General features: G+C 53.1%; 1 protein-coding gene across 1 annotated transcript in view; it reads right to left on the bottom strand.

Annotated features, from left to right (window-relative positions):
- Window positions 1-2391: 2391 nt before the first annotated feature.
- Window positions 2392-16063, bottom strand: part of kcnk13a (potassium channel, subfamily K, member 13a) — a 41153-nt gene continuing 27481 nt past the window's right edge. Inside the window, exon 2 of the mRNA XM_078233216.1 lies at window positions 2392-3396. Coding sequence (XP_078089342.1) covers window positions 2498-3396 — 899 coding nt within the window. The 3' untranslated portion in view covers window positions 2392-2497. The remainder of the gene's footprint in view (window positions 3397-16063) is intronic.

Below are 16063 nucleotides of genomic sequence, written 5' to 3'. Positions count from 1 at the left end.
TGTGTGGGTGTGTGTGTGGGTGTGAGTGTGTGTGTGGGTGTGTGTGTGGGTGTGAGTGTGTGTGTGGGTGTGGGTGTGTGTGTGGGTGTGGTGTGTGTGTGTGAGTGTGTGGGTGTGATTGTGTGTGTGTGTGTGTGTGGGTGTGTGTGGTGGGTGTGGGTGTGTGTGTGGGTGTGGGTGTGTGTGTGTGGGTGTGTGTGTGGGTGTGCGTGTGGGTGTGCGTGTGGGTGTGTGTGTGGGTGTGTGTGTGGGTGTGTGTGTGGGTGTGTGTGGGTGTACAGCCAGGAGATCTCATAAGAAAATCTGTAATCCGTCCATCAGATTTGGCAATTTACCAGTATCCTGCTTGCAGCTGCTCCCTTCACCCCCCCACCCCCTCCTCACCCCCCACCCCTCCTCACCCCCACCCCCTCCTCACCCCCCACCCCCTCCTCACCCCCCCACCCCCTCCTCACCCCCCACCCCCTCCTCACCCCCCACCCCCTCCTCACCCCCCACTCCCTCCTCACCCTCCACCCCCTCCCCACCCGCCACCCCCACCCTCTCCTCACCCCCACCCCCTCCTCACCCCACCCCCTCTTCACCCCCCACCCCCTCCTCACCCCCACCCCCTCCTCACCCCCCACCCCCTCCTCACCCCCCACCCCCTCCTCACCCCCCACCCCCTCCTCACCCCCACCATCCCCTCCTCACCCCCACCCCCTCCTCACCCCCCACCCCCTCCTCACCCCCCACCCCCTCCTCACCCCCCACCCCCTCCTCACCCCCCACCCCTCCTCACCCCCCCAACTGCTCCTCACACCCCCACCCCCTCCCCGCCCGCTCCTCACCCCCCCAACCCCTCCTCACACCCCCACCCCACCCCCACCATCCCCTTCTCACCCCCCAGCCCTCCTCAGCGCCCACCCCCTCCTCACCCTCCCCACTCCCTCCTCCCCCCACCCCCTCCCCCCACCCCCTCCTCACCCCTCCCCACCCCCTCCTCCCCCACCCCCTCCTCACCCCTCCCCACCCCCTCCTCCCCCACCCCCTCCTCACCCCCACCCCCTCCTCACCCCCCCACCCCCTCCTCACCCCCACCATCCCCTCCTCACCCCCACCCCCTCCTCACCCCCCACCCCCTCCTCACCCCCCACCCCCTCCTCACCCCCCACCCCCTCCTCACCCCCCACCTCACCCCCCACCCCCTCCTCACCCCCCACCCCCTCCTCACCCCCCAACCGCTCCTCACACCCCCACCCCCTCCCCGCCCGCTCCTCACCCCCTCCCCACCCCCACCATCCCCTTCTCACCCCCCCAGCCCTCCTCAGCGCCCACCCCCTCCTCCCCACCCCCTCCTCACCCCTCCCCACCCCCTCCTCCCCCACCCCCTCCTCACCCCTCCCCACCCCCTCCTCCCCCACCCCCTCCTCATCCCCCACCCCCTCCTCACCCCCCACCCCCTCCTCACCCCCCACCCCCTCCTCACCCCCCACCCCCTCCTCACCCCCCCCACCCCCTCCTCACCCCCCCACCCCCTCCTCATCCCCCCACCCCCTCCTACCCCCTCCCACCCCCTCCTCACCGCACCCCCCCGCTCTTACCCCAGATGCCGTGGGGCTTCAATCCAGTGACCTGTGCCAGGATGCCCAATGTTAACAAGACCTCAAAATGCTGCCTGTCTATTGGTCCTTGGGTATCTATGGCTATGGGCCATTGGACAGCATGCTCTCACATTGATTGTTTGGGTGTCAATGCTGACCCCGCCCCCCTCACTGCCCCGCCCCTCACTGCCCCGCCCCCTCACCGCCCCCCCCTCACTGCCCCGCCCCCCCCTCACCACCCCGCCCCGCCCCCCCTCACCACCCCGCCCCACCCCCCCTCACCACCCCGCCCCCCCTCACTGCCCCACCCCCCCTCACCACCCCGCGGCCCCCCCTCACTGCCCCGCGGCCCCCCCCCCCCACCGCCCCGCGGCCCCCCCCCCCCCCGCCCCCCCTAACCATACGTAAAGGTGAAAGATGAGAGGACACGAACTGGCCACAGCCTCCCCGACTGAGGGGCGGTGAACCCGACTCACCGCACTTTACAGGAGGGAGTGGCGGGCGCAGGTTGACACGGGTCAGGTTATAGTCAACAGCAGCCATCAGAGCGAGAGATCACAACAGCGCCCCATCATGGCCAGGAGGTGGAAACATCACATCTTAACTGTGCACCCATGACCTGAACAACAGCTAACCCCCACCCTCTCCCCTCCCCCATCCACCCTCTCCCCTCCCCCATCCACCCCCTCCCCCATCCAACCCACACCCACACCCCCATCCGCTCCCCATCCAGCCCCCTCCCCACCCCCTCTCTTTGTGATTGGCTAGTGGTCAGTGATATATCAGATACGAGTACCAGGGAAGGTCAAAGTTCAAACGGAATCATCCAGAAATATTTAATTTTGTTATATAAAAGAGCGCGTTAGTCATTAAGGCTGAATCGAGAGCTGCGGCTGGGTCGACATTGTGAATGTTCACCTGTCCACGCTGGTCTCTGCCAGCCGATTGTTCATGATGGCCAGAGCGCCCACCCCCTCGGAGAAGCCATTGTGGCGGGTGGCATGGCCGCTTGCCCTGGGGTGCCCGTTTGCCGTCTCCAGCAGCTGCTTCTGCATGATGGCCAGCGAGACCTTGTTGGCGGCGAGGAAGTCCCTCATGGAGATCATTTCCCCGGACATCCTGCGGCCGTCTACCACCTCGCTCTCGTTGAAGGCGTCCGTCTCGATGGAGATCTTCCGGCGGGTGCCGGGGACGCCAGGAGCCACGGCGTTCCTCCCCGGCCTGAACAGTTTCCTCTGGCACCTCAGGCAACACCGACACTCGAGTCTCCTCAGGCTCCAGTTGAGGAACTGCTTGATGATGATGGAAATAACATTGAACAGGGAATAAATACAACACACCCCCATCAGGATGAAGAGGAAGTTGCCAAACCGGTAAAACCCCTGGTAGTCGTACCTCATGTTCTGGCTGCTCACCAGGTCTCCAAACCCTATCGTGCTAAAGGCCACAAAACAAAAGTAGATGGAGTCCAGGTAGCTCCAGCCCTCGACCGGGGTGTACATGGCTGAGGCACAGCAGGAGATGGCAATGGCAGCTAGGCCCAGGATCAGCATTACATAATAAACAGAGGGTTTCCAGCCGGACAGGCTGTCCACCTCGCCCGTGGTTCCCAGTTCCGGGCAGTTTTCCTGGGGCAGGACTCCGCTCCGCCTGAGCTGCCTCTCGTGACAGGTCTTCAGGATGTAGGCCAGGACCGTTATCAGCCGCTCCAGGAAGAGGTTGAAGAACAGGATGGTGGCCGCACAGCCGACCAAGCCGTAGAATATCAGGAAAACCTTTCCACTCACGGTCGCTGGCGTGGTCATCCCGAAACCTGGAACACACACAAAATCACACAACATAAACCACCAGATTGATCCGCTGCGCAGGGATACGGGGTGGTGGAGGGGCGGGGAACCGATTTTAATTGAATGATAAATATCAGCTCTGGATAGGGGAGGCAGTAGCATATTGTCATTGGGCTAGTGATTCAGAGAGCCAGGGTAATGCTCTGGGGACCCGGGTTCGAATCCCGCCACGGCAAATGGTGAAATTTGAATCCAACAAAAATCTGGAACTAAGAATCTACTGATGAAACCATTGTCGATTGTTGTAAAAAAAAACATCTGGTTCACTAATGTCCCTTTAGGGAAGGAAATCTGTTGTCCTTACCTGGTCTGGCCTACATGTGACTCCAGAGCCACAGCAATGTGGTTGTCTATTAAACGCCCCCAGGGATGAGCAATAAATGTTGACCCAGCCAGGGACACCCACATCCCGTGAATGAATACAAAAAAAACTTCTTCAAATAACAATAATGTTTGGTGTCCAGCTGAAGGGATTGAATTAATATCTCACCAAGAAGATGGCACTGCCAACTGTGCAGCACCCCCTCAGTAACGCAGCAAAGCTTCAGCCTGGATTACAGGCTGCATTTGCACTCAAACTCGGAGCCTCTGGCTAAGCGAGCATGCCAACACAGGCCCACTGCAAAAAAGAAATGGGCAGTGAAGGAAAGGGTTAAATTCAGGGAACTTCTGAGAGTCATTTCAATTCCTGAATCATTTCCTGACAAGTGCAATGTGCAAAGCAAACTGATCAAACAACATGTAAAATAGTGAAGCCTCTGGCTGCGTGGGCAGAGCTTTTGTTTGTGAGTCAATGGCTGTGGTTTCAAACCCCTCACAAAAGGCATGAGCACAGAATCCAGGCTAAAACTCCGGGGCCGCGCTGAGGGAGTGCTGCAATGCCGGAGGCGCTGTGTCTCTGATGGGAAGATTAATCTCAATCTCTGTTTGCTCTCAGTGGCTGCGAAAAGATCAAATGGCAGGATTTCAAAGGAAAGTTATCCCTTGTGTCCTCACCAATCTCTCCATCAACGCAACCAAAACGCATTATCTGACCCGCTATCCTTCTGCTGTTTGCAGGAACTTGCTGCCTATAAATTCACTGCGTTTTCTCCATTTCTCTAAAAGTACCTCACTGGCTGTGAACCACATCCTGATGGTGTGACCACAGTCACATGGCCCAGTGTCACAGTAGATGAGCGACACGGTGGGACAGTGGGTTAGCACTGCTGCCTCACAGCGCCCGGGACCTGGGTGCCATTCCCGGCTTGGGTCACTGTCTGTGCGGAGAATGCACGTTCTCCCCATGTCTGCGTGGGTTTCCTCCAGGTGTTCTGGTTTCCTCCAACAGTCCAAAGATGTGTGGGTGAGGTGGATTGGCCATGCGAGGTGGATTGGCCATGCTAAATTACCCCTTAGTGTCAGGGGGACTAACTAGGGTAAATGCATGGGGTTATGGGGATAGGGCCTGGGTGGGATTGTAGTCAGTGCAGACTCGATGGGCTGAATGGTCTCCTTCTGCATTGTAGGATTCTATGATTCCATGGTAAGTAGGAGATCTTGTGGCGCAGTGGCAGAGTCCCAATGGTCAGGAGCTAAGCTGTGGGTTCAAGTCCCAGCCAGGATTTGTTGGAGAAGGAGTGGACAGGATTTTCCATGATCTTCCTCCCCCAACCTGGGACGTGCTTCACAGCGGTGGAGGCGGCCCACCATCGACTGGCGGTGGGATCCACTGGTCCCCCAGCTGTCAACGGGGCTTCCTGTTGTAGGCACCCATCTGCGGGGAGATTTTACCGTCAGCCCACCTGTGGGAATGGCTGGAAAATTCTGGTCATTGTTTGTGAGGCAGCCCAATGGGCTGATAACCAGCTCAGGGATACTTCCTCACTGCCCACCAACGTGAAGGAAAATCAGCTGTATTTTCCCACGGAGCCAGCGGGGGAGCTGTTGAGTCCATGGAATAGGAGAGTAGGGAAGAGGAGTAACTTTTCTTTAATTCATTCATAAATTGTGGCCAGAACGCACTGCGCAGCCTGACGGTCCGAGAGAGGCTGGTGGAACTGCTGCGGTTCCGCGGGACGTTGGTGGACGTGGTGACAGGGAATGCCAGCGCCGAGGTGCCAGTGGGTTTAGGAGAGGAAAACATGCCAAACCTTCCAGCGAGCGCGTTACAGGAGCCCATTCCGTGCCACTCAAATCCGCCTGTACAATCTTTCACCAATCACACAACAGAATACGCAGCGTGGACTAAAGCATCTCTCCAACTCGCTGCTTTTACCCCCTTGCGTCGCTCAGTTGGAACTCGCAGCGTGTGATTCCATAGAATCCACACAGTGCAGAAGGAGGCCATTCAGCCCATCGAGTCTGCACCGATCACAACCCAGGCCCTATTCCCATAATCCCATATATTTACCCTGCTAGTCCCCCTGACTAATGTTCAAAGTTTATTTATTAGTCACAAGTAGGCTTACATTAACACTGCAATGAAATTACTGTGAAAATCCCCTAGTCACCACACTCCGGCGCCTGTTCGGGTCAATGCATCTAACCAGCACATCTTTCAGACTGTGGGAGGAAACCGGAGCACCCGGAGGAAACCCACGCAGACACGGGGAGAACGTGCAAACTCCACACAGACAGTGACCCAAGCCGGGAATCGAACCCGGGTCCCTGGCGCTGTGAGGCAGCAGTGCTAACCCACTGTGCTACCGTGTGCGCTCACTCCTTTACCTCCTCCAGGCTTGACATTGCGGGAAATCAGGTGACATGTTCATGAGCGCAGTGCACATACGTGTCAGTGCTGCTTCACGTGATATGTTTCATGTGATCACACTTACCAAAACTGGACACAATACTCCAGGTGCGGCCGAAACAGCTTTCTGTACAACTGAAGCAAGACTTTGCTGCTGGACTGAAATCCTCCAGCCAGGAAGGCTAGCATTCTATTAGCCTTCTTAATAACTTGCTGCAGCTGCATGCTCGCCTTCAGTGACTTGTGGACAAGGACATCCACACTTTCTAACCTCTCACCATTTAAGAAATACTCTGCACATCTGTTCCTACAGGGGAGGTGGGGGGAGGTGGGGGGAAGGGGGAAGAGAGGGGGGAGAGGAGAGGAAGGGGCAGGAGGAGAGGGGGAGGAAGGTGGATAATCTCACATTCTCCCACATTATATTCCATCCGCCATGTTCTTGCCCACTCACTAAATCGCTCAGCTCAAGCCTTTGGGTTACCTTCTTCTGAATATTTTACTCCTTTCTTAAAGTTACAAAGCCAGTGCACAGAGTGGAGCGGGAAAACCCTTTATCCATCTCCTTGCTTGCTCCAGTGGTTGGCACTGCTGCCTCACAGCGCCAGGGACCCGGATTCGATTCCAGCCTTGGGTCACTGTCTGTGTGGACTCTGCACATTCTCCCCGTGTCTGCGTGGGTTTCCTCCGGGTGCTCCGGTTTCCTCCCACACTCCAAAGATGTGCGGGTTAGGTGGATTGGTCATGCTAAATTGGCCTTTTGTGTTGGGGGGATTAACAGAGTAAATGCATGGGGTTATGGGGATAGGGCCTGGGTGGGATTGTGGTCGGTGCAGACTCGATGGGCCAAATGGCCTCCTTCTGCATTGTAGGATTCTATGATTCTGTGAAAATCAAATTCGAATTGAATCCAATTCAATGTCCCCTACAAGAGAGACACAGGATCCAAACTGACAAGATGAGGCCTTGCACCCCACCCTGGGCTGGATCTGACGCTTGATCTTAGCCCAAAGGGCGAGGGGTCCAGTGACAGATTCACTGTGCCACACATTGCCTCACTGGGATTGGAGAGACAAGAGTTCAGACTCTCTGCGAACACTGTAAAGTTCAACTGCCAATGCTGCCTTCACAGGAAGAGCCACCGGACTGATTGTATCAGTATGAGATTCGATAAGAGGAAGTGAACAGATAACTTATTGTGCTCAATGAGCTGAAGCTTAACCAGCTCCTTGACGAGATCGTTTTGGAGTGATTAGACCTTGTTTTCAGAAGCAAATTGCCACGGTTGTCATGGTGAATCTGAAGGCCTGAGGGCCTGGTGCTCTCCACTCCGTTAGTACTCTGACTTCCACTGTCATTAAATGTCTCAGTTCCTGAGCAGCTTGCGGGCTTTGAGCTGTACCAAGACTGTCACACAGCTAATGAGTTCTGATGGAGAATCTGCACGCAAAACATAAAACTACTTTTACCCATTTCTGATGCTTCAGTGGGATGGCACGATGACACAGTGGTTAGCACTGCTGCCTCACAGCGCCAGGGACCCGGGTTCAATTCCGGCCTCAGGTAACTGTTTGTGTGGAGTTTGCACGTTCTCCCCATATCTGCATAGGTGTGCTCCGGTTTCCTCCTACATTCCATAGAGGTGCAGGTTAGGTGGACTGGCCCTTAGTCTCCAAAGACATGTAGGTTATGGGGATTAGGGGGTTAGCACATTCTGCACTCTCTCGTTTCCTTCTCTATGAACGGTATGCTTTGTCTGTATAGCATGCAAGAAATAATACTTTTCACTGTATACTAATACATGTGACAATAATAAATCAAATCAAATTAGCAGGATAACTAATGGGGTTCCAGGGATAGGGCCTGGGTAAGATGCTCTAATGGAGAGTTGGTACAGACTCAATGGGCTGAATGGCCTCCTTCTGCGCTGTAGAGATTCTATAATGCTGATCTAACTCTAATTCTCCCCAGTTATCTGGCCAACATTTATCCCTCAATCACCATCACTAAAAACAATTTATCTGGTCATTATCACACTGCTGTTTGTGGGATCTTGCTGTGTGCAAATTGATTGCCGTGTTTCCTACATTACAACAGTGACTTCATTGACTGTAAAGTGCTTTGGGACATTCAGTGTGACAGGCGCTATGTAAATACAACTCTTTCTTTCTTCTCTTTTTTGTATTCTGGCCATCATCATCTAAAGAGGCTAAAGCATTCCACACAATGATATGGATACGTTCAGATCCTTTTGTGACCCAAAGGAGAGTGGCACGGTGGCACAGTGGTTAGCACTGCTGCCTCACAATGCCAGGGACCCGGGTTCAATTCTGGCCTCGGGTCACTGTCTGTGTGGAGTTTGCATGTTCTCCCCGTGTCTGCGTGGGTTTCCTCCAGGTGCTCCGGAGTTTGCTCCCACACTCCAAAGATGCGCTGGTTAGGTGGATTGGCTGTGCTAAATTGCCCCTTACTGTCAGGGGGATTAGCAGGGTAAATACACGGGGTTACGGGGATAGGGCCTGGGTGGGATTGTGGTCGGCGCAGGCTTGATGGGCTGAATGGCCTCCTCCTGCACTGTAGGGATTCTATGAAAGGAATGGGTTCTAATCACATGTCCCATCGGACATCAGAGTCTCAAATGTTTTACAGCTATTGAAGTGCTCCTATAGTGTCGTCATTAATGTTGGAAACATTGCAGCCAGTTTGTGCACAGCGGAAGGTTCCAGAAACGGCAATGGTTTGATTTTACGTTGCGGGATGACTCACACCATTGCTGTAAACTCAATTACTCACACATTTTCACAACGTGAATACACAACTGCAAGGCCTCTGCAGCCCTGTTCCAATCCACACGTACACAGGCTATCTGACCAACCACCCCCAGTTCAGGTGACCTCATGAAGTACAGCGCATACCGCATTGTTTCTAATATTGGGGTCCAGTACCACAATCATCCTATTATCATGACACTTTACGACCACTGAAGTGTCCTTGATCGTCACTGATGTCAGAAATGCTGCAGCCAGTTTGTGGACAGCGGGAGGTCCCAGAAACCCCCAATGAGATCATGAGCAGATTTTGATGATGTGGATCGAGGCATGAATATTGACCAGGGCACCGGGGTGAACTTTGCTACTCTGGTTCCCACTGAAATAAATATATTCCTTATCAGGTTTGACAGGGATGATGAGAGGCTGTTTGTACCTGGCTGGTACACAGTAAGAAGTCTCACAACACCAGGTTAAAGTCCAACAGGTTTATTTGGTAGCAAAATCCAAAAAAGTTGCAGAAGGAGCAGCGCTCCGAAAGCTAGTGGATTTTGCTACCAAATAAACCTGTTGGACTTTAACCTGGTTGTGAGACTTCTTACTGTGTTTACCCCAGTCCAATGCCGGCATGTTGAGAGGTATTGATAGAGTGGATTCTCAGAGGCTTTTACCCAGGGCTGAAATGATTGTCACAAGAGGCCACAGGTTTAGGGTGCTGGGGAGTCGGTATAGAGGAGATGTTAGGGGTAAGTTTTTCGTGGAATCGGCTGCCGGTAGTGGTGGTGGAAGCGGATTCGATTGAGTCTTTTAAGATACTTTTGGATAGGTTCATGGAGGTTAGTAAGTTAGAGGGTTATAGATGAGCCTAGAAGGTAAGGAAATTGTTCGGCGCAACTTGTGGGCCGAAGGGCCTGTTTGTGCTGTAGCTTTTCTATGTTCTATCTCCACATCATGGAGGGTCTACAACAGGGGGCACGCATCCCGGAAAAGGAGGCGGCCATTCATGACTGAGATAAGGAAAACTATTTTCACTCAGAGTGTTACACATCTTTGCAATGCTCTGAAGCATGGAGCTCAGTTGATGAGACGATAATTCCAGATGGAAGTCAATGGATTTTGGGGCATGATGGGAATTCAGAGAAATGAGGAAGGATCTGCCGTGATCTGATTGGATGTGGAGCAGACCTGAGGGGACACGTGGTTCAGTCCTGCTCCGATTTCTACGTCCATTGAAGTACAATAATCAAGGACCCCACGCACCTCCCGACATACTTTTACAGGTGCACCGTAGAAAGCATCCTTTCCGGATGTATCTCAACTTGGTATGGCTCCTGCTCTACCCAGGACCGCAAGGAACTACAAAGGATCGTGAACGAAGCCCAATCCATCACACAAACCAGCCTCCCATCCATTGACTCTGTCTCCACTTCCCGCTGCCTTGGGAAAAGCAGCCAGCATAATTACGGACCCCCACGCACCCCGGACATTCACTCTTCCATCTTCTTCCGTCGGGAATAAGATACAAAAGTCTGAGGTCACAGAAATCATAGAAACCCTACAGTGCAGAAGGAGGCCATTCGGCCCATCGAGTCTGCACCGACCACAATCCCACCCAGGCCCTACCCCCACATATTTTACCCGCTAATCCCTCTAACCTACACATCCCAGGACTCTAAGGGGCAATTTTTTAACCTGGCCAATCAACCTAACCCGCATATCTTTGGACTGTGGGAGGAAACCGGAGCACCCGGAGGAAACCCACGCAGACACGAGGAGAATGTGCAAACTCCACACAGACAGTGACCCGAGCCGGGAATCGAACCCGGGACCCTGGAGCTGTGAAGCAGAAGTGCTAACCACTGTGCTACCGTGCCGCCACGTACCAACCGGCTCAAGAACAGCTTCTTCCCTGCTGCCTTCAGACTTTTGAATGGACCTACCTCGCATTAAGTTGATCTTTCTCTGCACCATGAGCAGGATTTTATGGCCACGCTCGAGCGAGACTGGAAATTCCCACCTGAGGTCAACGGACATTTCCGTTGTCCGCCCCTTGCCCGCTCCGATTCTGTGGCAAGCAAGGCGGTAGAATTCCGGCACCTAGCTATTACTGTAACACTACATTCTGCACTCTCCCGTTTCCTTCTCTATGAACGGTATGCTTTGTCTGTTTAGTGCACAAGAAACAATACTTTTCACTGTATGCTAATATGTGCGACAATAATAAATCAATCAATCAACATTTCTCTCTGGCCCCTGAACTCAAATGGATCCCTCCAGCATTGAAGTGTAAAACATGAGGGGTAAATTGTTTCATGTGCAGAGACTCCTCTTGTTGAGAGGAGGTCTCTGCCGGCACCAAACCCATCAACTTCCAATCACATTTCAAGCACCGATGTGGAATCAGAGTGCATTGTTCTACCAGCCCTTGTACCAAGGGAAACAAGTCACATAATGATCAGAATCACTCTGTTTATTCAGCACTGATTAATATTTATTCACTCAGTCATTCCAATGAATGATGTCTTGTTACCAGGAAGACTCCAGATCTGAGGCCCAGTCTGTGTTAAACATAGAAACATAGCAGATAGGAGCAGGAGGAGGCCATTCGGCCCTTCGAGCCTGCTCCGCCATTCATCACGATCATGGCTGATTGTCCAACTCAATAGCCTAATCCTGCTTCCTCCCCAAAACCTTTGATCCCATTCGCCCCAAGTGCTATATCCAGCCGCCTCTTGAATATATTCAATGTTTTGGCATCAACTACTTCCTGTGGTAGTGAATTCCACAGGCTCACCACTCTTTGGGTGAAGAAATGTCTCCTCACCTCCATCTTAAATGGTCTACCCCGAACCCTCAGACTGTGACCCCTGGTTCTGGACTCCCCCCACCATCGGGAACATCCTCCCTGCATCTACCCTGTCGAGTCCTGTTAGAATTTTATAAGTCTCTATGAGATCCCCCCTGAAGTTGGCCGATCTCAGCCAAGTTTCAGGACCAACGATTGACCTCGTTTTGATAAGACTGAGAGAGAAAATGGAGATCCTTGACTCACATTTCCAGATTTTTTTTTTTCACTGTTTAAAACCAGACTGGTTTACATCAACAGTCAAGCACCCAGATTGGGACTTCCTCGTGACCGTTGCTAATTAGTTTTGCATTTAATTTGATAACCATCACCCCCGCTGCTGATCTACAACTATTTTTGGTTGAGCAATACATCAATTTTAAAACTCACATCCTTGTTTTCAAATCCCTCCCTGGTCTCAACGCTTCCCTATCTCGATAACCTCCTCCAGCTTCAGAACCCTCGGAGATATCTGCACTCCTCTAATTCAGCCTCTTAGCTATCCCTGATTTTAATCACCTCACCATTGGAGCACCATTCGCCAGTGCGGAATTGATGGGCTGAATGGTCTCCCTCTGTGCTGGACTATTCTATCATTCTATGATGTCCAGCTGGGGTCACTGGGTGGCGTATTCGAAGCAGGAAGCTTGACCGATCTTTCTTCCCTTCACCCAATATGAACAGAAGCCAACTGTAGTTGCAAAATTTATTAGTCCCTGTTGCACTGGTAGGAAACTGGCAGTCAGTTTGTGCACAGCAAGATCCCACAGACAGTGGTGCGATAAATGACCAGCTGATCTGTTTTTGGTGATATTTATAAAGCTTATTTACTAGTGTCACAAGTAGGCCTTACATTAACACTGCAATGAAGTTACTGTGAAAATCCTCTAGTCGCCACACTCCGGTGTCTGTTCGGGTTACACTGAGGGAGAATTTTAACATGGCCAATGCACCATCATGCACATCTTTGGAGTGTGGGAGGGAACTGGAGCACCCGGAGGAAACCCACGCAGACACGGGGAGAATGTGCAAACTCCACACAGACAGTGACCCAAGCCAGGAATCGAACCCGGGTCCCTGACGCTGTGAGGCAGCAGTGCTAACCACTGTGCCACCATGTCACTCCTGGTGACGTTGGCTGAAGGAAAAATGTATAGAACATAAGAAGTAAGAGCAGGTGTAGACCATTCGGCCCCTCGAGCCTGCTCCGCCATTCAATGCTATCATGGCTGACCTTCTGCCTCAACTCCACTTTCCAGTTGATTCTCCATTCACCTGATTCCCTGGGAGACTAAAAGGAATCTGTCTATCACAGCCTTAAATGTACGCAATGATAGAGGATTCAGAATGCTCCTCTGAGGTAGAGAATTCCAAAGAGACATTAGTGAGCCAGATGGGTTTTTACAACAATCGATGGTAGTTGCTATGGTCACCATTACTGAGACTAGCCTTATATTCCACATTTATTAACTGTACTCAAATTCCACCAGCTGCTGTGGTGGGATTTGAACCTGTGTCCCCTGACTGTTGACCTGGATCTCTGGAGAAATGAGCGAAAAGAAGTCATCTAATCTCGGTCAATAATAAGAACAAAGAAAGTTACAGCTCAGGAACAGGCCCTCCAAGCCTGCACCGATCATGCTGCCTGACTGAACTAAACCCCCTCCCCTTCTGGGGACCATATCCCTCTATTCCCGTCCTATTCATTTATTTGTCAAGACGCCCCTTAAAACTCACTATCGTATCTGCTTCCACTCCCTCCCCCGGCAGCGAGTTCCAGGCACCCACCACCCTCTGTGTAAACAACCTGCCTCATACATCTCCTTTAAACCTTGCCCCTCGCACCTTAAACCTATGCCCTCTAGTAATTGACTCTTCCACCCTGGGGAAAAGCTTCTGACTATCCACTCTGTCCATGGCCCTCATAATCTAGTAGACTTCTATAAAGACTAATCAAGTCCTTATTCCGAAATATCCAAAATGGCGGACCTCCAGTCAGTGGAAGCAGCCTCCCCAGTATCTCCCCGTCAAACCCCTTCAGAATCTCAACAGTTTCAAAGAGATCACCCCTCACTCTTCTAAACCCCTGGCAGCGAGGTCCAATTTACTCAGCCTCTCACCCCGGGAACCAATCCAGTGAACCGTGGCTGTACAAACGCCAAAACAAATATATCCAGCTCCAATTACACTCCCCTGCTCTACAAATAGTGTCGGAAGATTTTTTTGCATCCACTTGAAGGGGAAGACATCTGGTAAACATCTGACATGACAGCACCTCCAGCAAAGCCGCTCTCCCTTTGCGCTGCACTGGAGAATTAGCTGAAAGACGGTACTTGCTCAGTTTTGGAACACGAGGGCCGTGGGTTCAACCCAGAGCCTTCTGATTCAAAGATGCAAGTTCTCCCCGGAGTCCTGGCCAGATTATCTGCTCACTGTCACGTTTGTGGGATCTTGCTGTGCACAAATTGGCTGCCGTGTTTCTTACACTACAACACTTCCCGCACTGGTTTAGCTCAGTTGGCTGGGTGGCTGGTTATTGATGCAGAGCAACAGTGTGGGTTCAATTACTGAACCGGCTGAGGTTGTTCAGGAGGACCCCGCCTGAGGGGTGCTGATCCTCAGGTTAAATCATCACCAATTGCCTCTCCCCCTCAAAGAGGGGATCAGCCTATGGTCATCTGGTGACTTTATTATTATTTTACACTTTAATAATACATCTATGGCTATTAAGTGCTTTCGGGGTGTCCTGAGGTCATGAAAGGTGCTATGCAAATACAAGGACTAGGAATCCAGAGGCCCTGACCAACACTCTGGGGACACGGGTTCAAATCTCACCGCGGCAACTGGTGGAACAAGAATTGAATTAGTAAAAAATATATCTGGATTTGAAAGCTAGTCTCAGTAATGATGACCATGATAACTACCATCAATTGTTGGAAAAACCCATCTGGTTCACTCATGTCCTTTAGGGAAGGGAATCTGCCGTCCTTACCCGGTCTGGCCTACATGTGACTCCAGAGCCACAGCAACGTGGGTGACTCTTAACCACCCTCTGAAATGGCCGAGCGAGACACTCAGTGCAAGGGGCAACTAGGGATGGGCAACAAATGTTGTCCTAGCCAGCGACACCACACCCCATGAAAAGAATTAATACGAATACCCCCCCCCCCCCCCCCCCACCTGAAAGGAGAGAAGGTCAGAGGCATTGGGTGGGATTTTACAGCCCCGCTGGAGCGATACTGGAAATTCCTCCCCCCCCCCCCCCCCCCCAAGGTCAACGGAGATTGCTGTTGCCGGACCCTCGCCCGCGTCGATCCCGAGGCGAGCGAGGTGGTAGAGTGTCTGTGGCAGGACATTGAATAAGTAGCTGAGAGATGGACTCATTTGTGTGTGTGAACTGGGGGCTGTTCCTACAAATGAATATGTGTTCATGGGATGATAGAGCTACCCTAATAGGATCCGCCATTTCCTTGTGAATCATTTGCTTGTTTGTACAACGCAAGTGTGGCTATTCTGATTAAACCTGAATCAGATTTTCGTGCCGTCAGGTTTTGCAGTCCCTGCACTGTCTGCACCTCCTACTTTGCAAGGCCGATATATTCTCACAGTTTCTCTGGTTTGTCTGAGGCAGTTGTAACTGTCAGTTACATTTGTTATTTAAAAATGTAGCATTTGTTTGGCACTTTGTCTCTCAAATCAGCTTCACGCTGCCGTTGTGCTGCAGGCTGCCCAGTCTGCCCAGTCTGCCCAGGCTGCCCAGTCTGCCCAGGCTGCCCAGTCTGCCCAGTCCGCCCAGTCTGCCCAGTCTGCCCAGTCTGCCCAGTCTGCCCAGGCTGCCCAGTCTGCCCAGGCTGCCCAGTCTGCCCAGTCCGCCCAGTCTGCCCAGGCTGCCCAGTCTGCCCAGGCTGCCCAGGCTGCCCAGTCTGCCCAGTCTGCCCAGTCTGCCCAGTCCGCCCAGTCTGCCCAGTCTGCCCAGGCTGCCCAGGCTGCCCAGTCTGCCAGTCTGCCCAGGCTGCCCAGGCTGCCCAGGCTGCCCAGGCTGCCCAGTCCGCCCAGTCTGCCCAGGCTGCCCAGGCTGCCCAGTCCGCCCAGTCTGCCCAGTCTGCCCGGCTGCCCAGTCCGCCCAGTCTGCCCAGGCTCCGCCCAGTCTGCCAGGCTGCCCAGGCTGCCCAGTCCGCCCAGTCTGCCAGTCCGCCCAGTCTAGCCCAGGCTGCCCAGTCTGCCTTCACCAGCCCGCAGTCATTGCTCTGCTAACTTCAGTCAAATTTTGGGAGTGATGTCTAAAGAGAATG

Source organism: Mustelus asterias, chromosome 18, assembly GCF_964213995.1.
Source record: "Mustelus asterias chromosome 18, sMusAst1.hap1.1, whole genome shotgun sequence".
NCBI lineage: Eukaryota > Metazoa > Chordata > Chondrichthyes > Carcharhiniformes > Triakidae > Mustelus > Mustelus asterias.
Note: the sequence above shows the minus strand (reverse complement) of the source record. Positions and strands in the feature narration are given on the sequence as shown.